Below are 23,112 nucleotides of genomic sequence, written 5' to 3' on the forward strand. Positions count from 1 at the left end.
TGGGGGGAGGGGTGCAGTCGATTAGATCAACCTACAGTACACAACTGGTACTTAATTTATCCAAAAAGATGAAAGGCAAAGTTGACCTAGGTATTAATATAAATGTGTGAGAGAAGGCAGTGACTGAGCAGAGTCATTGGCATGCTGTGCAAAATGCTTAGCAGCATTTCGTCTGTTTCTATGTTCTGAGCCCAAATTTTGCCATGGTCAACTTTGCCTTTCATCCTTTTGGGGTTGATGTAATTGACTTGCCCCTCCTCCTTAAAAACTACTGACCTTGTGCCAAAACTTGAAACCAATATAAATATGTGAGTCTTATGTATGTTTGGAGAGATAATGTTACCATTAGCTAGGTTGTACTGTATTACTTTTACAGGGTCAGGTCATTGATGAATATACCAAGCTAGCCTGTTAAAAAGGGTTGCCAGAAAACCAGCAGGATAAAATCAAAATTTGTTGAAAGAATGAACTCAATATACAGTGACTATTTAGCTATAGTATATGAAAATATGGAAATACTTATGATGGTGACAGGAGTTATAAGTCCCTAGATTTTGTCTGAACATCTGTCTAGGAGAGATGTAAATAGCCTTAGCTGTGGATAAGTTGACCTATCTGTACTGTCTTAGTGTTTTGTAAGTGAATCCAAGATGATAAATGTTAGGCAGGTACTGCCAAAGAGAGAAACAAGCTGTAGTAACCTACTTAAGTCAGTTTCTGACAGATTAGATACCTGGAAAACTCCAGCAGCTGGGAAGAGATAATTGTTGTTTTGAGTCATCTTGCCACTTGTTCTATCTCCTCCACAGTGATGATAGTGAAACTGGAAAATACATGCTCTCAAACTTCTGTAAAGCTTCATTACACAGGTATCCTGCAATGTAGATCATGGTTCTAGGATTTCAGGCAACTGTTGTCATTTGCAGCAGAAGGAGCATTACATGCATCTGCAGTGTTGAAATATCATCTTCTCTGTAGTTTCCTCACTCACGAGGACATACAGGGTGTTATAGCATAGGTGTCCTCTGTTGCTACTTCGCTTTTAGTAGTACAATAGTACAATCCTCAAAGGATCCATTAGTGAAGAAGCTGTTGTCATCAAATTCATTGAGCAGCCATAAGCATGTGAAAAGAGCAACATTAAATAACAGTAATCATTTACTAAAAATACTCCTTGTTGCTTGCTTATTCAGGCTAAAAATGGAATTATATGAAATTAATCAGTATGTTGCATCTGTAATTAACTGGGAGTTAAACAGTAGGTCTCACCATAGCTGAAGATCTGTCTGTTGCACATCTTAAGAAAGAAAAAAACTCAAGTGAAATGGTTCATTTGGGAATTAAATCTATCACAACTATTTTTCCAAGAGCTTTCCATAACACACACACACTCTCTCTCCCCCCCCCTCTCTTTCTCACACACACACACATATTGAATCTTAACTGCTCAACCCTGGAACATCTGAAGTAAATAACATGACCTGCTTGAAAGGTTCATCTGTAAAATAATAATTTCTTGCTGCAATCAATAACCTAGTGACATTGCATGTTAACAACAATGGGGTCAGGCCTGTCTTGTCTCCTGTTATTGCAATAATACAAACACAATTACTGAAGCAGATAATATGAACTACTTGGTAAGATTTATAAAGCAATAACTGCTTTATCTAGAAATTATTAGGATATTGCCTTAACGCTAAGTAATTTTTTTATATTTGACTTGTAGTTGTTCTTGTGCTGTCCCATTTAAACAGAATATAGGTAGTTGGATTGACTAAGTGTGAATCACAGACCCAATGTTCCAAATACTCCTTGCTTTCCTCCAGGTGAGGACCACACATCACATGATGATATACAGAAGTTTATTGTATGAAGTACAGTGTGACTGTCTGCACATATTGCATTTTTTTCACAGATTTTCCTTGCAGGTTTGTTGTCAGTAAGTCCCAGATCAAGCAAACCTGTGATCAAGGCATTCCAGCCATGTCTATCTTATCTTTTTAAGAGTATGTAGAACTATGTTATCCAATGTGGCCTTTTCTTTCTTAAGATGATAGAGTGAAGTTTGGCTGCTACTTCTTGCAGGTTAGGCAGCCACAAAGAGGCTCCATCATTGGCTCATGATATAGGCTGGTGGTGGTCCTAGAGAAAAAAAGTAGGTGTGGTGGGTTTGGTTGAAGTACCACAGTTGATATCCCTCTGCAATTATCTCTGGTATTCCAACACAATATTTAGGGCTACTGAAGTTAATGCTATCATTATATGTATTTCTGCAGAGTCGGAGGTTCAGTTTGCTTAATATGGTATAACAGATATATTTGAGGTTGATTGAATATACTCTGTGAGTTGCATCTTGTTGAAACATTCATTCTGTACTTTACATTTTGAACATTTTTGATTTTATTGTATAGGGGATCTGTGTATAGCATGGAAAGATGTGACATGTCATTTGTTGCAGGGAGATGAGGTGGGGTGCAAGAAAGTCTGGCATAAAACATTGTGGATCTAATTACTATTTATTTGTACACTATGTCTGTGATTTCTTTAATTGAAGAAAGTCAAATGTTAGGTAGATGTGTCCTGATTTCAATTAACCTGACCAAAATTAAGGAAAGCAATGATATGCAGGAGAAGCACTTAGCAAAAAGTAAACTGCTGAACTTGGCATTTATCAACATGGAGAAAGTCTTTGACAATGTCCTATGCTGATGACCTTGTTCTTATAGCTGAATCTCTACTAGAATTAGAGAAGAAATTTCATGTATGGATGCAAAGACTGGAATTTAAGGGCCTTAGAGTTTAATTTAGCAAAAACCAAAATACTAGTAAGCTGGAAAGCAGACAATTTACTTAACCCTTCAGGGAAAAGGCCCTGTACAATATATAGAAAAGATATAGGTCGAAATTTCATAAGGTGTGCTCTGTACAAACTGTAGACACATAAGAGGTGCAGTGGAATCACAAGAAGATTAACAGAGAAAGTAATCTTAGTGTGTGGTAGATGTACAGGTACAATAAATACTAAGAATATGTAGGAAACAGATTTCCTCATGTGTGCAGGGGGATCATTGGAGATAGTAAATAGTTTTCATTACTTAGGTTACCAAATTAGCTGTGGTGGAGGTTCTGAAAGCATAGTTACAAGAATAAGAACCAGCTAGGAAAAGTTCAGAGAGCTATTACCAGGGCTGGCCCTAGGGGTGCTGGCACCCCAGGCAAGCTGAACTTCAGTATGTACAAGCTGACAGTCGTGGAAAGTTCCTTGTCTTTGTCATGCCCTCTTTGGCCCAAGTTATCGGTACCTTGAGCCAGCTCTGACTATTACCTTTGTTGGTCACAAAAGGCCTCTCCCTTTTATATGATGCCTGTATACAGACGGCTATGTGACATGGCAGTGAATCGTGGGCTGTGACTGCAGAGGACATGCAAAAGCTTGAAAGAAATGAAGCCAGCATGCTCTGCTAGACATGCAATGTGCATGTACAACGAAGTGTAAATGTTTTTAAGAGAAATTGGGTATAAGAGGCATCAGCTGTAGTGTGAGAGAGAGAAGACTGCACATGTATGGTCATGTGATGCATATGGATGAGGACAGCTGTATAAAGAAGTACCAATCTCTAAATGTTAAAGGAATCTGTAGAAGAGGAAGACCTAGGAGGCATAGGATGAAGTGGTGAGAAATGACCTTCAAATGTTTAGCCTTAGATGACTAAGGACAGAGACAACTGGCATTATGATGTGCTTGAGAAGACTGCCCAGCAAAGTGAAATCCTTGTCCATGAACCTCCTCCCTCTCCCACAACTCACCCATACTTTCCTTTGATGTTTTCCCCCACTCTCCTTCATTCTCCTATGTATCCACCTATCAACCTGCATGTTATATGTTCCTGTTAGATCCCCTACCACATCTAGTTCCCACCCTCCTTTCGAAATCTTGTGAACTCACTGACCTACCCATCCTCTCTGATCCCTGGTTCACTCCATTATATACAATACCCTGTAACTTGGATGTACAGGCCCTCACCCATCTTCCTCTCTTCCCCATCTGAGGAAGCTGTATCTCTCTTCTACTGCAAGACACCTTTCTGTCCCTCCTCCCAATTGAGGGATCTTGTCTTGCAAGTTACTTGGTGACCCCACTGCTGCTAATGCCTCATAGAAAGCACCTAGTACTTCCACACAGTTTCAATCTACCAAATTTCAATCACAAGACTATGGTAAAAAATACTTTTCCCCAGTGTACCACAGTGAGGTTAAACCTAAATTCACAATGTTGCAAAGTAGATTAATAACCATTAAACCATGCGTGTGATGAATTGCAGATATATTTAACCCTCATAAGCATGGTAGAATAGAGATAAGGATGATGATGATGATGATGGTAAAAGATTATGTAAGAATGAATTTTAGTGGTAACTAATTATAGCTCAGTGGATGTTAAGATCTTCGTATAGATTTAATATGTATACATTTAGATAAAGATAGGGATTTGATGAAGGTTTTATGATGTGTCAAAGACAGATTCACTGGTGATACATGTACACACACATATATACATAAAATGAAAAAGAAAAAAATTAATAACTAAACATAAATGTCTCAATGAAATGTTTGCACTTTACAGTGTATCTGACTCATATAGGATATTGTTTCTTTTTTTTATATTTTCAAATTTATTATTTTATGTAAGTTCTTTATTTTTGACAATGTCATGTATTAGTACAAAGGTGTTATGTTGCCAAGTTATTTAGTATTTGAGACAATTTTTACCTTGAGTATGTCAGCAATATATATATATATATATATATATATAAATGTCGCGTGTGCATTGTATTTCTCTGCCAGAATTTAATTAGAAGATGGGAAGTTTATAAGGAAATATCGAAAGAATTTTGGTATATGTGTGTGTACAGAACTGCTGCTTTATCTTGTTGAATATTATAATTAACTATAACCTACCTGTTTTACTGAAGTGACTATTGTTATCCTTATACAGCCTAAGAGAAAATACAATACAAAGATTGTTGCCAACTTTTAGTGTTTATTTAGAGGATGTGACTAGGTGGAAACAAATGTTCTATACATTTTGTCTTCCTTCAGACTATTGTTTCTATAGCCAGACAAACTAAGCTCTAGTTTGATAAACTTCCTTCTGTTGTTTTCCCTCTAATGGTAGGTTGAGTATGTTTACTGAATGGATAAAACAAGCAAGTACGTAGATTGTGTTATAGTCAAGTTAATCAGCTCCAGTTCTTAGTGTCTTAGAATAAGAGAGAAATAAAAAAGAATAATAAGTTTTGATTATTGGGTAAGAAAATTGCTCCCATACAGAACTAACAACACCTAATTAACAACCCCAGATTTGTCACAGTTGAGAATTTAGAATCAAAATTTAGAAGGGAGACATTTTCAAAGAATTATTTTAAGCTAATGTAATCTTTTACACAGAAAACAAGGATTGGAAAACAAATGACAGAAAGGTTCGTAACAGTGAAGTAAAACAACTCTATGCAAATTTTGATTGTAGCATTTATGAGGAGGTGCTGAAAAGTTCTTGACTTTAAGGGTCTCGGGATAGGCCTGGTTGGAAGCCCAACCTTCTGAGTTCTTTTATGGGGCTTAAAAAAACTGAAGGACCATTGCAATAAGTGTGTGAATCTGAGAGGGGGATATGTTCATTAAAATCGTAATTAACTGATCCTCCTGTATTTTCTTTTACCCAAAGCTAAGAACTTTTCAGCACCCCATCATATATATAGTTTACAATTTAGATTGCAGTATCTTAGTAATTCAGTCACTGTTTGTCATGCTATCAGAGTGTTGACCTATTCTATCACTGGCAATGACCTGATTCACTAATGTGAAATAAGTATACTGGGAAATGCAGCACAAAACTGCATGTCAAGTAATTTTAGAGACTAAATTACTCAAAAATGACATCCCCGTGAAAAGCAAGCAAATATGATGGGGATGGGGAGCATTAATAAACTAACTAGAAATAATTAAACAGTCACGAAAAAAAATATTAGTGAGTATTTTAACTATTTTGGAACATGTGACGTGTTTCAATTTTATTGAACCTCCTTCATTAAGCTTTAACTTTGCTTTATTGCTAAAATAATTAAATATTGTACACTAGTTGGCATAGAAAACTATAACAGACTTGCTAAATGATAAATGTTTAGAGAATAAAATAATTTGGACATACCAACTGCATGAAAAAGCTAACCAGAAATAATTATGCTATAAAGAAAAAACATTTGGTCAATGAATGACTAATAATGTAATTGTCTTGGAAAATATGGGAAACAACTGTGCACATGACATCAACATAGACTTCCCCAAACTAATAGCAGAGTCACTGATTGTACACTGGTTGGCATAGAATATTGTTGTCTTTTTTTTCCTCACTGCATAATTTTTCTAGTTAGTTTTTTAATATTCCTTACATTAAGTAATTAAATATGTCAACACTTATTTAATTGATTGAAAACTGTTTCTTATAAGGTACATGGAAAAGGAAACTTCCTTTGGATCTTTTCCTAAAAGTAAACACATGTAACCCCATAAGGTTACAGCTGTTTATTTTAGTTGTTGTGTATCTCCAGGCCATCTCTGGTTGTGTCATGCTTTGATCAAAGACCATCTCAGACATGACCATAATGTCTTCAATTCTTTAATAGTATAGCTGGCGCAATATTATCTGATGTGTCCTTTCATAAGATGGTAGGATGTGGTTGAGAATGATTTATTTGTTATTTCTAGCAGATTGAATGGCCAAATAAAGGTTTCCTCATTGTTCAGTTACTTCTGTGTAATATTGGTATATGTTCTGCTGATTATATTTATTAGGTTTAGCATTACTTTGAAAGGCATAATAACTTAATGTGTGTGGCTATAATTTTTGTTTATATAATACTATGCATATTCTAAAAACAATTGTTAAAATAGTCTTCTGTTCATAACAGCACTTGTGACAAGAAGAGAACTTGCTGTAGAAAGATCTTATTAGAATATGATATGAAGGTAATAGGACTATGTTGGACTACTGCTAAGTCCAACAATTAATTTGATGTCATGCTGTTTGGGCTATTTGTGGGATTAAATGTGAAAAGGATAAAAGTTTTTTAAAATAGTGCAAGAATTTTCTGATACTCTCAAGAATCATCATCATTATCAACATTTAACGTCCATTGTCCATGCGAGCATGGGTTGGACGGTTTGACCAGGGCTGGTAAGTTGAGGGGGCTACACCAGACTCAAGTCTGATTTGGCATGGTTTCTACAGCTGGATGCCCTTTCTAATACCAACCAATCCAAGAGTATAATGAGTGCTTTTACATTCCATTTGTGAGACACCTGTATCTGCTATGATTTTACTTGGCTTGATAAACCAAAATCCAGTTGTTGAATGAAATGAAATTGAATGGAAACTTAATTTTAGTTTTTTTTTTTTTTTTCAATGTTGATTGAAGAAAACTTTAATTTCAAATTTACACAGTATTTTGTTTTATAGAATTCTTGTAGATCCCTTGATTTAATAAGTCAAACTGAAAATATTTTTTAGTTATTTATATATTTTTATTATTTTCTTATTTCTTCCTCGTGTCAAATGATTTTACATTGATATGAAACGGAAATTTCAATAACTGTTATCTTAGTACCTAAAAATGAATCACATGCTCCTACGGATGGTTAAGTTTTCAGGATATTCAACGTTGTGTTGTTAAATAAACAAGTAAAATGTATAAAACATAGATATTGTAATTTCTTCGAAAAGAAGAGTCCTGTTAAGTGTTTTTGTTGTGATAAATGTTAACCTCTGAGTTAATTTTTGTCTAATTCAGAACAGATTCATTAAAGAGAGGAATCTGTAAGAAGTTAATTATAAGTTAGCTAATCAATTAACAAACTCAAATTGGCAACGGAAGTTTAAAATTTTGTTGTAGTTCCTGTAGAAATACCTAACTTTTTATAAACTTTTCTAACTTTTAAAGATTTTGCATTTTTTTCTTTCTCTCATAATCATCATACACTTTTGGTTTTAATTTTGTTCTTTGCTTTAGTAATAACTGTTATTTTATACTCGTTTTATTTTTCTGATTGGAAATTTTAAATAGGAACTTTTTCTTTATTTTTTCCCCAATTATCAACAAACTTCCTCTTAGACACCAACTTTTGTGAATTTGTAAAATGGTCCTATGTTTGTATTCACTGTATACAATAAGAAAATAAAGCAAGTATTCACACAACCAAACTAAAATCTGTTTGCAATTTTTTTAATATTCTCTATTAATTTGACTTGGTTAAGTTAATAGAAAATATTAAAGTCTAGTATATGAGTTACCCTACCATATTCTATTCAGTGGCAGGGTTGACAAAACATGTAATATGGATAAATATACTTGACTGTACTCTCTTTTATAAATATGTAACCTTGTACCAATGGTTTGTTTTGGAGGACTTTTGAGTTTTGTCCCATGGATAATTTCCAGAAATCCCTGACATGGAGGTACCATCAGCCAAGCTTGTCCAGGATGCATGCAACAGTTCTTCATGCACTCATCCAGCATTTGAGCATTGCTGGTTTGTGGAGTTATGTCCTGTGTGTGGTGTCTTGCTGTCCTGTGTGTGGTGAGTCCAACTATCAGCTCAGTCCATTGTGAAGATCATCCCATTGCCTTCGTTTGGCCATCAAGGACAGGTAGCTGTTATCTTCTAAGGGCTTTGAGAAAAGAAGTTGTGTGGTGGTCTAGATTGAAAGGGCTGAAGACAAACACCTTCCTCTTTGGCTGAGCCCTTATCAACATTTTTTTAAGCTTCACTTAAAAAGGAAAGTGAAGATGAAGTTGTAAATGCTATGTCTAAATAAATTTGTTGAAAGCTGAGTGGCAAGCATGGTCCCAGTGAATGGGCCTGTTCTGAGCATGTGCCTGTAGATTAGAGGAGGACAACTGAGAAAAGACATGGTCATGGTGACTATGGTCTGGTTGGGTTTCTACAAATAACTCTCAGAGGTCTTCTTTTGGGATTTATTATTTGTTTGAATTTTTTTTATTTCTTATTTCTGTTATTTTGGTATTTTACACACTTTTATGTAATCCCACATTGTATAGTCCTGTACCATCCTCTATGTTTTTGTCAACTTTAAGTGGTTATTCTGTGAGCTAGCAGAATTGTTAGCACACTAGATGAAATGCTTAGTGGTATTTCGCCTGTCACTGTGTTCTGAGTTCAAATTCCGCCAAGGTTGACATTGCCTTTCCTTTTTTCAGGGTCGATAAATTAAGTACCAGTCAAGTACAGGGGTCGATGTAATCGGCTATTCCCCTCCCCTCTAATTTCAGGCCTTGTGCCTTTAGTAGAAAGCATTATTATTATTATTTAAGAAGGGAGGTAGATGACAGAAATAGTAGTACAGTAGACAAAATGATTTTATTTATGCTCCCTTACACTGATTAAAAGTCTTGCTGCCTTTTGCCGTTAATCCTTCCAGGAGTAGTAGTAAAATAAGTATTGTACAAAATTAAATGATCCAATCTACTACATTTCTCTCCATAATTTGCAGCTTTGTCAGCTTATGTAAGAAATCATTATCCATTTGAAAGATACTTGCAGTTTATATCAAATTTACATGCTTTGAGAGAATACTCAAACAGGATTTGAAGACTACGGTATTACTAATTTCTGGAATGTACTTGTCTCTTTATAGATGTCTTTATAGAAGTGATTGCATATCTTTCCAGGTATACCAATTATATGTGATATTGGGCACACATTTCTTAAATACCACACTTTCTATTCAATAACTAATGCATTGAATGTATTAGCGTTTGCACTGATGGTGCTCCATCCATACCAGGTAAAAACAAAGGCTTTGTGCCTCATGTATTATAAAAAAATTCACAACTTAAAATTGTCTATTGCATGATTCACCATGAAATTTTGGTGTCAAAATCTCTACCTGATGGTTTCCTGAAGACAATGGACAACATTGTTAAACTGGTGAATTACATAAAATCACATTTCCTATGGTGCAGACTTTTTGCATCCCTATGTGAAACTATGGATTCTGATTTTAAGTGTTTACTGCTTCATACAGAAGTGCGATGGCTCTTGAAAGGAAAATTGCTCTCTCAATTTATCTCTTAGTGAACTGAAATAATATGTTTCTTCGATGCTGAAAATTTTGGATTTGAATTTCTTAATGATGATAATTGGTGGCTGGAAGTAGTATTTCTCAACGATCTTTTTGAGAAGTTGAATGTTTTAAATTTGAGTCTGCAAGAAGCGAATGAGAATATTATTACAATTACAGGCAAATTAAAGTCTTTCACCAACAAGTTAGAACTGTGGATAAGGAAAGTTAAAAACTCGCAGTTTGATTGCTTTCCAGGCATAGAGGCTTTTCCAAACAAATTAAAAATTTTATCAGAAATGCAGAAGACAGTAGAAAACCTCTCTGTATCATTTTCTAAGTATCTTCCATCACTTGATTATCAAATGTATGAGTGGGTCATCAATCCTTTCACAAGATACGACAGTACACACCTGTCATTAACATTAACAGAAGAAAATTTAATAGACTTGAAAAACAATCCTGTGCACAAAGCGCCTGTACAACGCCACATAAAAGCACCTGTGCAGTATCACATTAAAGCTCCCAGCACACTCTGTAAAGTGATTGGTGTTGGGAGGGCCATCCAACTATAGAAACCATGCCAAATTAGACTGGAGTCTGGGGCAGCTTGCCAACTCTGGTCAAACCATTCAACCCAAGCCAGCATGGACAACAGATGTTAAATAATGATGAGGATGATGATGGAGACCAATATATTTTTTTAGTGGCTACCAAGACTGTACCACAAAACTTGTGTTTACTGTTTCTTACATTTTTAAGTTTTAGAGTTCTGACTATATATCTCAGAAGTTGCACTCAATACATACACACAGGCATACTAAAGCATTCACTCAACATTGCTCTACATCCACAAGTCTACAATCGGAGAAAGTCCTCTCTGTATTCTGTACTGATGCTACATCTGTTCTTTTAAATTTGTCAACTCTGAATTGCGTTAATGGACAGCTATCAGATATAAATGTGGTTTCTTGCTGTAGTGTAGCCAGGTTCTAAAGGTAGTGGTGAGGAAGCAGATAAAAAAAAAGACATCATGACACATACCAAATAATTTTTTATTCATTTCTCTTATATTACTCGAAATATTCCATTAGTTATAATATACATAAGTGTATTCTACAGTTGTTAATTTCATGTTTCAGTAACAGTGTCATTATATATGAAACTTACAACTACTGATATAGGCGTGATATGAAAAGATGAAACTCCACAGGATTGTCCAGTGTCAAGAGGTTATGACATTAGGGTTTGTTATAGTTCTTCAGATGTCAGTGGCCACCAACATATCACAGGAGATTGAGCAGACAGTTCAAAAGCACAGGAGGCTGGTCAAATAAAGTAATGATTGCCAAAAGTTCTTCCAAGGCCATGTGATTAACAAAAAAAAAAAGATTCAACTTTTACCTTACAAGTGAACTAAAGAGTTAAAAAGAAAATTGTTGAAAAGGCACCAGTTATGAAAAATGTGCTCATGGGGAGTGGTTGCTCCCCTTCTCTCTTATTAGTTATGCCACTGGATTCTTGATATGTTCATGAGTTTATAAATTTAAATGAGATTATCACCATTCATTAAGATCATTATGTAAAATAATTGTTTTAATAATTTTTATTTGTAATTTGTTTTGTTGTCTTTACCGGGGTTTTGAACACTTTGATGCCAACCTCTTGTTGTAAAAGTTACCATTCTAGATCCATGTATATCTGAGTGATATTTATTATCAAAGAAGAATAAATATTTATATTCATTTGAAAAAACAACCACAAAGTTCTCAAACTTTGAACAAAGAACATAAATATATAAGTACTTTGTTGTCTTGATACATTTCACTATTTTGTTTAAGTAAATGTTTATCTCCACTATAAACATGGTGACCTAATGTTGCTCTCTCTTTCTCTCTCTCTAAACTTCCTTCTAAGAAATCCTTTAATTAAAGAGATGCAGCCAATCATACAAGCTAGTCACTGTAATTACTGTGTAAATGTTCTTTGTAGTTTGTTTCAATTTCTATTATTCACACATTAAAAACAATGAGAGTAGTGAGTGGGGTGTTCTACCATTCATGCTTTGAAACATTTATCTTTTAGTTCTTTATATTTTTTATATTGAATACTTTTTTTTATATAATTTTACAAATCTTACTGCTTTTCTTTCTTTTTTTTATTTTTTAAGATTTACTAAAGAATGTATAGTGTAAAGAGTATATAATTTCAATGACATTAATTTCTAAGAACTATTGTGTCCTCTACCATAGCTGGTTCCATAGGCCAGTTATAAAGAAGAAATTGTAAGTGAAGCAAGTAACTCTGTCCTGTGAAAAAAAAAAAGAATTTACAACAGAATCTGTAAGGGAAAATTATCCTGGTGAAGGAAAAATCACTGTTCATAACATGTGAACTTTGATGATTTGAATTTCCAGCAATAAAGTAGCAAACATGTTTTTCATTGTCATCAACTACAAGCTATATAGGAGTTTTCAGTCACTCAACCTGCTAAAAACAGCACCAAAATCTCCCTCTAAACACATTTTATCATCTTAGATAGGAAAAGGACTCATTAAATTATGCAGTCTCGCATTCTTCTAAAAAGACTGCATAGTCATGTTGAAATGCACTTTTGAGCAGAAGTCTGCTCTCTCGGGTTTGACTTGGAACTAAACAACTATATTAGGCAAGAACTGACACCACTGGTGTTTGACTCCTAAGGGCTTGATTTATAATTAAGGTAGTCAAACCATGAAAACAATATCTATTTAAAAAAATTTTTGATATAAAACAGTAGAATATGGTTTGAGATTTGGCTACTGTTTTTAGCTGGTCAATGCCAACAGTGGCTTTGTTGCATTCAAAAGAAACGTAAAAATGTTCTGTCTGTACAAGCTGAGTATGACAGTGCATATAATGATGAAATCATGCAGATTGATACCATTTCTTTTGAATAGCCACACCAGTTCACATACCTTGACAGTTTACAGATGAGTGACAACTTCCAAAACATTGTTGGGCTTCAAGTTCTTGTTGCTTACTCAAATCAATATTTAATTGTTCATGTTGACCAGATATCTGTAAGTCTTAATCGGAGGAACAACTTTCTGCCTAAACCTCAATCTGCTACCAAGTCAACCATCAACTGTCAGTTGTAGAACATGGTCGTTGAATACCACAAGTCAACAAGTTATCAACAACAGGACAAGTACCACAAGCCAACCCTACTATCAGCAACATAAAATAGTCGTTTAATATTCACTGTATAGTAGAAGCCACAATTCATTTTTAAACAATGCAAAGTCTGTAAACATGGCTTTAATGGATCATCCTGGAGATGATCAATAGTAAAAAGTGTTCAAAATATATGTTACTCTACTCTGTCAACCTATAAACACACCAACCAATAAGACATTCTTTATGCAATCACTCCACCTACAAGAAATAGCAACCACATCTACTTCAAACCACACCCTACCATCTTAAATAAATAATATTACACTGGATATTTCTGGTATGCAAAGACACAAAAGTCAAGGCAGGAAAACTTTTGATTATAGGTGTGCTTGATCAGAACTGATTTGAAGCTAAACAACAACTAAATATTTAATCCTAGCACAAAGCCATTTGCAGAACTACGTTTGCATTCATGTAAAGATAGATGAAAATGTTTTGTTGTTTAGCTCACCTCTACCTTGATTGAGTTGACCTATGATCAATAGCATTCCAGCCAGGATCTGATAGTCTTATTATTTAATCATAATATAAAGCGGTGAGCTGACAGAATTGTTGCCATACTGAACAAAATGCTTAGTAGCATTTCTTCAGGTTTTACATTCTGAGTTCAAATGTTGCTAAGGTTGAGTTTGCTTTCATTCTTTCAAGGTCAATAAAATAAGTACCAGTTGAGACATCCATGTAATCAACTTGCCTCTTCCCCACAAATTTCAGGCCTTGTTCCTGATATATCTAAGACTGCATTATCCAATGTATTCGAGGATTGTGATTTGATGGAGATTTGGCTGCTATTTTCTTATAGGCCATTCAACTACTTAGAGGAGGCCTCCCTCTCTGACTTATTAGATTGCTGTATCCCTTGCACACCAGTGTGCAAAATTCTTTTTGTTGATAGTAACTCTAGTTCTGATCAATGAATCTAGAAATGACTTTGCATTCCACATCTGGCAGTATTTTTAAGTTACACTAGCCAGATAAAAAGTTCAAAAGCTGACCAACATATTCTCACGGAATGTAACCAAATGTGGTTTATTTTTCAACATAGCCCCCCCCCCTTGTGGTCCACACACTTCTTCCATCAATGTTGCAGTGCTTGGATCTTGTTGGTCAAAGAAATCAACAGCAGATATGATGTCATCATTACTAGTTCCCAACCAAGTGTTTTTTTCAGCTACTTGGGTTAAAAGTGTGACCTGCAACTTGGAACATAACATTCATTTCTGTATATTATAAGATAGTACTATATTCGAGGAGGATGGTTGACAAAGTTTTTAGAATGTCAGATAGATTGCTTTGTGGTAATTGTTTCAACTCTCTACACTCAAATTCTGCTAAAGTCAACTTTACCATTCATCTTTTTGGGATTAATAAAACACACCAGTTCTGTTCTGGGATCAGTGTCTTTTTCACTCACTCTTACTTTTTGTCTATCTTCTCATCTGGAAGAAATCAGTTGTGGTCAAATCTAGAGAGAAATGGGCTCTGTCATGCCTAAAAGGGGCCCCACAATAAACCCTGTGTTATGATGACACTTCTATGTCTCCATTAAGGAGTTGTGGGCCCAAGGCAAAGCAAGGTAATGTTATGTTAAGCTGACTTTTGTCATACCTTAAAACCCCATCAACAAAATTCATTGTTCTATATCTTAAATATTGTAAGGTGGCGAGCTGGCAGAAACGTTAGCACACCGGGTGAAATGCTTAGTGGTATTTCGTCTGTCTTTACGTTCTGAGTTCAAATTCCACCAAGGTTGACTTTGCTTTTCATCCTTTCGGGGATGATAAATTAAGTACTAGTTGTGCACTAGGGTTGATCTAATCAACTGACCCCTCCCCCAAAATTTTGGGCCTTGTACCTAGAGTAGAAAAGTATATCTTAAATATTGTAAATGTTTCTTTTTTTTTCTGAACATTTATTAATGGTGGTTAATGACTGAAACATAATGGCCAACATATAAAAATATTAAAACCAATTTATATTTTACGATCATATAATTTTTTAAATTATAAATATTTTGGAATGGTCATTTCTCAAGAATAGTTAGAACAGTTACATATTTTGTTTTCTCTCGGGTATTGTGCATTGCTTTGGTGACCTCATTCTATAATATCAAATGACATTCTCTGTAATCACACTTTCCGAACTAAAGATGTTGAAAATTGACCTGAGTTACCCACTTAATATCATAGCTTTGACAAGTGTTATTTTAATAACCCTTTAGGGATCTGACAGGAGTTAAGTAGTCCTTTGTATCTGCAATATTCAGGTCAGATGAACTGAGAGTAATTGCAAATAACACTGAGCATTAGTCAGCTGTAGATTACTACCTTGTTACAATGTATGATTAAAAGTATCTGACAATAACTAATTGGGTCTCTTTTTGTCTATAAATGTTAACACCTTCATGTTATTAGGAAAAGTTTCTTCCCTGAGTACAGTTGACATAATTACAAAGCATAAGAAATAAATTTCAAATCAGCATTTGCGTTGTATATTTTTCAACTTAATGGTTAGTAGGTTAAATGTTAATCAATTCACTTCATGATCAAATTAGGCTAGTAATTGTGCTCTGCTCTTGGGTACAGTATGTAACTAACTGTATTTGCCTTTGACTACTTGGCTAACAACATACTCTTTCAGACTTACCCATGTCAATCCAAATCATGTAGATCTATAACCAAAAGAATTCTTGTTGTGATCATTCCATCTTTTTAGGGGTGTATGAATTACACTGCATTATCTAATATATCCTTTCTTTATTTGAGACAGTAAGGAGTAATTTGGCTGCTACTTTTGGTAGGTCAAGTGACTATATAGCACTGGTATGAACACAGAGATGTGAAAGCATTACAAATTCTCCATCTTACAGAAATTCACTTTAATTTAGTATGAAAAAGAAAATCATTTGTTTGAAGACTGTCTTTGATGTCTTTTTCTTTTCCAATATGTAAAAAGTTTCTAGAAATTAGGAAGTTTACCATTTGCCATTACTGGTCATAAAAGTAGAAGCTCAAATTGAATAGAGACCACTTATTGAATGAAATATGACAATTTCTCCATACATTTTTTGGATAAATACTTAACAATTTGACTTTTAATACCATTATAAGAAATGTATATTTGATGTAGATTCTTGCTTTTCTTTTATAGTTGCCAACATCATTATCATTTTTCTATATGGCAGCAAGCTTTTATCTGCTTTCTTCTCTCCTTCACTAGAACCTCCTCAAATTATTGCAAAAATAATCTGTAATTTCATATAATTTCAGACTAAAAAAAGCTGACTTTCCAGTCAAACTATTACCACATGTCAAAGAATCTGGTTCTAGTGCAGGAAATCTAAAGTGTGACTGGTTCTCAATTCCAAAAGGAATTCCAGTGCTTGTTGCTTTAGGGGATTTACAATGTGCTATCAGATCCACTATAAAAGATAAAGCAGATGCAGGTTTGTCACATTTCTTTCTTTATTTCAGTCTAGGTTATGTTAAGCAAGAACTAAATTATTCATTTGACAGACAAAGGATGAAGTCATTAAAACAATTTGAAAAGTTGAGGGTTTATATTATCACCAGATTCCTTGACAGAGGTACTTAACTATCAATAACCAAAACCATGTTGTAGTAAAATAGGTGTAAAGTGCAGCCAAATCTTACTTAAATTATCCCAAATCACCTTAATGTTTTAAGAAGCAGAAGGACAAATTGGATAATGCAGTTCTAAATACACTGGGGAATATATCTGGATTGGTGAAGGGCAAGAGGATCACGTTTCACTTAATCAGAACTGACCGAACAAAAATATAGATACTATCCGAAGGCAAATTCATTACTGTAATTGAGCACTATTTAATTTTATTCACAAGTCATTTCACTCACTTGCAGCGCTTAGCTCAAATTCTTCCATTCCAACTGTAGGTAGTTTTATTGGAGGTGGGGTGGGGGGCTTAATGTGATTGCTAATTTTGTAAAAACTACAGGAATGAATTTTTGGAATTTGGCAATAGATTTTAATTTAATAATGCATCATGTTAAAATGTTCTCATATATAGAAAATACAATAAAATCATTGAAAACTGAAGACTATAAACTAAAAATTTCAATTGTTTCATCTTTTTTTTTTTACAATATTAACTAAAAGATGACCTATGTTTAAGCAAAATTGTTTAAAAAAAAAAAAAAAAAAAAATTATTGCAAGCTTAAAAAAAATATCATTATGCTACCCTTTATTGTAATTGTTTGTATATTTAAGTAAGGCGTTGTTAATCATGCAGGTTAGTGACTTTTCATCACCATTGTCATCATTTTATGTATGCTTTTCATACCTGAATGGGTTTTAACAGGGTCCAATGGGTCACAGGACTACATCTTGGTCCAATGTTTCAGTTTTACCATAGTTTCTATTGCTGGATGCCCTTCCACTTTTTAGAGTTTATTGGTTGCATGAGAATCTGTCTAATCTGCACCAGCATGGAAAATGGCCATGAAATTATGATGACAAACATTTTTAGCTTTTTCTTGATTTTTAGTTTCATCTGTATTTTCCAACCATCATTGCGAAAATACCAAAGTTATGTAGAAATGATGGATCTTTTTTAAAACGGGGGCCACACTTTTCATTAATGTTTTACGTAGTGTTTTTGGTACCGAAAGACTTTCAAACTTCGTATACTTATCTATTTTGTGTTATAGAACAGAAAAATATTTTTGTATTCGAATTTATTTCATGTAAAAAATTGTCTTATTTTGATAATTTCAACCAATCACTGACAAGTATCCAGCTGTTTACATTTACTCCTTTGGCTGATTAAGCCATAGCTTCGTTTTTATTTGCTTTTTTCATTTTAAATTTTCTTTTTTTTCTTCTTCGTTTTATTTGCTTTTTTCTTTTTAAATTTGCTGTTTTACCCTAACCCTAATCCTATCACCGATAGAATTGTTTCAGAATCGTTTGTTTATGTAGTCGGCACTTAATGTATATCGGCTGAATGGACGTCAGTGATTGGTTGAAATTACAGAAATACAACAACTTTAACATGGAATAACTTAGTCTTCTTAAAAAAAAAGAAATCCCTAAGAGAAAAAGATGTTTTATATGACACATTCTACCAGTATTCCAAGTTTCAAAGTGTTTCGTTAATGAAAAATGTGGCCCCCGTTTTAAAAAAGATCCGAAACGATCAAATTGATTAAATTTTCTGTTCAATAAAAGCACATTTTATTTAATACAAAATTAAAACAAAGAAGTATCTTCTTAAATGTGTTTTGTGAGTTGCAGTATAATATTAAAAGAAAATATAAAATGTTATCTCAACAATTTAATGTAATTATGGAGAATATTATTTACTTTTTAATTTTTTCCCCCCTTTTTATTCAGTTCTTAACATCAGTACTTCAACTCAGTTGGGATTTCCCATATCCTTGAAAGGTTTCAAACCTCCACCAACCAACCCAGAAAATGCCATTGAATATTTCCCATATTTTGGCAACACATACATTGCAACAGTTGCTAGTCTTACTGGGGGCAGTGTGATGGCTAACTTTGTGAAAACTCTGCAGGAATGGTTTTCGGAATTTGGTAATTGATTTCAAATTGTTATTTTTATACATATTTTATGATAATATTTACAAATAGTAATATCAGGCGTTAAACAGATCATGTTCTAACTCACTGCTAGTACTTTATTGAATATTCAGTCCAGAAATACACTATCTCAGATCCAGTAATTATTAGAATAGGTATCAAATCATCAAAAAAGGTTCAACTTCAGACCTGTATCCAATAATCATTTCAGTTCATCTTGCCATTGGATTTGGGCTTTGGCTCTGATTACAGGCCGAATGTGGTGGCTGATATGCAACTGCTCATTCTGTATTCAACTCATACCTAGGCTTCCACCACTAGATAGATATCTTTAAATATTATAGGTCTCTCATCATTTCTCCACAAACCACAGGAATTCAAAAAGCCAGTAATTAGTTGTAGATAGTTTAGTTCAATACATAAAGTCTCTCACAAAAAAACTGAGAATAGTATGTTCTCCAAGTAAAGAGACCAAGTTATGTACAACGTGGTTTAAAGAATCAATCAAACACTGAGTCACCATCTCTGAAACAATTTATTTTTTAAATCTTAATCATTCAATTAAAAATGAAGAATTATATTGATTTCTATAGATAAGTATCCTGATATTTGTATTATCAGGATGTAGCAAATTACTGTCTGTTTTTAAAAGCAGCAGCCTTGTGACTATTTTAATTAGACTTAGAATTTCTACTGGCGTTCTAACTTTACAACCAACATGGCAATCTCTATGCAATTCCTTAAGCTCCCAGAAATATGAGTTCAAATATCCTCAAATCACACCCTACCATTTAAGAAAAATAAACATTGGACATCATACAAAAAGACAGGGTGATCTTGACTGGATGCCTTGCTCATAGCTCTACTTGATCGGAGATGACCCTTGGCCTAAAAAACTATGAACATATCCTTTTAGTTTCCAATGCGCCATGACTGCCATCATGTTAGTTTATAGAGTTCCTTCCTTTCGCAGAAAGTAGGCTAAAATTATCTCATTTACTACTCTAATTAGATGTTTTAGTTAACCTACATTGTTTTTTTTTTTTATATAGGTGTACAAGTAGAAGAAGAACAAGTCTGGAAAAAGCTTATAAAGCTTGCTGAAAAAGTACCAAATACTGACCTCCAGATTATACCAACTTTACAAGGGGAGCGCCATAAGCCAGATCAACGTGGCAGTGTAGCTGGACTTAACATGAATAATATGTCTCTTGGAAAAGTGTTTCGAGCTTTGTGTAGTGGTCTTGTTCAGAATTTGCATGAGATGATGCCAAACACTTACCTAGAAGATCATGGCATTAAACGGATCATTGCAAGTGGTTCTGGTGTGACTAAAAATCCTATTGTTCAACAAGAAGTTAAAAAGTTTTACAAGACTCCAATGGTCAATGGTGATCGCTGTGATTCTGCCTTAGGAGCTGCATTATGTGCTATTAATTCCTGTAATAGTTCACACTGAATTGGGACAGGCTTTTATTATATAATACAATGATTTCATAAAGGAAATTAAATTGTGAAATTTATTTCAGAAATACCACAAAGGGTTCTACTGTATTTTACAGGGAGTTGTTGAATACGTAAGCAGAAAAGTAAGTTACTATAAAGTTTTATAGTCATAATACTTACAATTTATCCAGTTAACAATTCAAAATCCTTAACAAAACTGTTTTATTTACATAAATCTATTGTATTACCAAGGCAAGAAATACGTTTTTTAAGACAGAAAATATAAAATAACATTAAACAAATGTAATTATAAATGAAATAATTTTCCCCCTTGCACTTTCTATTGACAATTTTCCATTGAAAAATCAGTCACAGTATTGCAGTATCATTTCATTTGTCCTCACTACATTGTGGAATATTGAGTTTAGTATTTTCTATGAAATATCATAACTTTATATTTTATGGGACTCATTCTGAACAAATGTTATAAAATGAATTTAGGGTTGGTATTTCAAAACAAATCATATCTTTTGAATTTTCATTTGTAGAATAGTGTATCTTATCACACCAAATTTACTTTTCTCATTTGAAATGTCTTTTTAAAATGACTTATAAAATCCTCTTTAGATTATTTTAAAAATTCTTATTTACATTCCTTTCATTGTATTACAATTTTTATGGCCAATATTCACAACTAGATGATGATAACCAAAGATTCTTCTGAACAACCATGAACATTATCGTTATTGTGTATTGATCCATATAGCTACTCTTTCATTTGATTCAATTTTAGCATGAACTTTCTTATCCAATTTAGATTTTCAAAGTTGTTCTGTCATGCAAAACATTCTTTATCTCAGTGACCCTTTTGGATTGATGCTAAGATCTTTTTCATTAGTTCTCTGCAATACCTACATCTCTTTCCAAACTGGAGATAAAAAGATGAAATTTAATTTGACTTGTGGATTAGTGGTTTCTATTAAAAAATAGTTTCTGGAGAGTGTAATTTTGAGGCAGGGCTGGTAGAAGTTTTTACTTTAAGAACATGGTGCAAGTATATCAAGTGGATTTAAACAGAGCATAGTCTGCAAATTCAAATTGAAAGAATCAGTATCCTACACACAGAAACAATGGAATACTACACAAACATTTGCAAATGATACACCAAGTCTAATTTGTCTCCTAACAACATGAGAGATCCCCTACCAGATAATGTTTTAAAAGGAAAAATATCTGTGAAAGGAAACAATGACACTAGTAACATTGATTTTAATATTAAACATTATAATAGAAGTTTTGACTGACTGTTTCTTCAGGTGTAATCTGAAGCTTATAGTTTGAACTATATCTCATAACATTCACTACATTTAGAGATTGTATCTTTAGCCTGTATACATGGCCGAGGATTTAAATATGGAGGGATTTAAGGATGTGGTATGTTCCACTATTTCATCACAGCAGGTTTCAGAGAGCATTGCCACTCTCAGTAACAGTGAGCTGAATTGAAATGTCATCAAGACACATTTTTTACAAGGCAGATAATGAAAGAACACAAAGACAAAAGAACTGTGTCAAAGGTACAGATATATATTTTCATTTAATATAACAGTATGTTTATTTAACTTTTTTTTTATTAATTCTACAAAAGAGCAAGATTCAAAGTGAATGATAGTCTAAAGAAGTAATTACAATGGGTGAATAGACAGAAACATTAGTAATATGTGGATGTTGTTCAGATAGAAATTGAGATCAAGTTTGTCACATAGAAGACACTTAGACATGTCTTCATTCAACAAATGTGAAATTTATTTAAAATTTTACTTCTCCAATCTAATGTTTTTTTATCTTAATAATTTAGTTGACAATCAAATACAAATGGAGGTCTTTTTTTTTCTCTTTTTCTGGTATAAACAAATTAAACTTGAGAGGGGAAAAATATAATGAACATATGTAAAGTCAAACAAATAAATTATAATCTCTCAATGATATGATTTATATAGCTTTCAAGTTTTAATGTTCATACTGTAAATTCAGTTTGCCACTCTGTTAAAACAAAAGAGTAAAACATTAAATATGAAAGCATGATTAATATGAATATTATACATACATCAATAATACATTAACATTTGTATGTTCTTACATGTCACACAAGTCCTGATGCTTCAAAAGATGGTAGCCTGAGAAGGTAAATTTATTATGTAATTCTGGTTAAAGAAAATTCCTGAAAACAATTTTCTCATAAAATGTTCATATTTTTCTTTTTGTCAAAATAATATATTTTTAATGTTATTTTTCAAAATAATATAAATATTAAAAGCAGAAAAAAATAAATGGATTTCAAAATATATTTTGTTGAATCAATACCAAAAAGAAAGGAAGAAACTATTGATTTCAATTTCTTTTTAATGTTTGCAGTTAGCTTGATTTGTATCTGTGTTGGCTGCAGCAGCCTCTCCATGTAAATGTATTCTATTCAGATATGTATGCAGACATGTGTAGAGGTTTGTTTGTAATCTTATTTACTGCTGATGGCTAAATATTTCTTGTTCCATTCTGTTCATTCAAACTCAAGAATATTCTATACAACTAAATTGAAAAACAACTGTGGCTGTATGTGTTATTTTTAGACAGGGATGCTTTTTGTCTCCCACTCTTTCTCTCCCCTATTTTCTTTTTGTCATGTTTGAAGTACTGACTCTTTTTACTTTCAATCTCCATTATTTAACTT

The 23,112-nt window shown here is 33.5% G+C and overlaps 2 protein-coding genes across 2 annotated transcripts in view; one reads left to right on the forward strand and one right to left on the reverse strand.

Annotated features, from left to right (window-relative positions):
• Window positions 1-22,729, forward strand: part of LOC106878938 (sedoheptulokinase) — a 40,954-nt gene extending 18,225 nt beyond the window's left edge. The window contains exons 2-4 of the mRNA XM_014928309.2: window positions 16,627-16,802; window positions 18,732-18,932; window positions 19,991-22,729. Of these exons, the coding sequence (XP_014783795.1) occupies window positions 16,627-16,802; window positions 18,732-18,932; window positions 19,991-20,397 (784 nt within the window). The 3' untranslated portion in view covers window positions 20,398-22,729. The remainder of the gene's footprint in view (window positions 1-16,626; window positions 16,803-18,731; window positions 18,933-19,990) is intronic.
• LOC106878937 (DNA replication ATP-dependent helicase/nuclease DNA2) overlaps window positions 22,337-23,112 on the reverse strand; it is a 42,766-nt gene continuing 41,990 nt past the window's right edge. The window contains exons 33-34 of the mRNA XM_052966329.1: window positions 22,525-22,579; window positions 22,337-22,427 (exon numbers count right to left, since the gene is read on the reverse strand). Of these exons, the coding sequence (XP_052822289.1) occupies window positions 22,547-22,579 (33 nt within the window). The 3' untranslated portion in view covers window positions 22,337-22,427; window positions 22,525-22,546. The remainder of the gene's footprint in view (window positions 22,428-22,524; window positions 22,580-23,112) is intronic.

The sequence above is a fragment of the Octopus bimaculoides genome, chromosome 1 (assembly GCF_001194135.2).
Source record: "Octopus bimaculoides isolate UCB-OBI-ISO-001 chromosome 1, ASM119413v2, whole genome shotgun sequence".
NCBI lineage: Eukaryota > Metazoa > Mollusca > Cephalopoda > Octopoda > Octopodidae > Octopus > Octopus bimaculoides.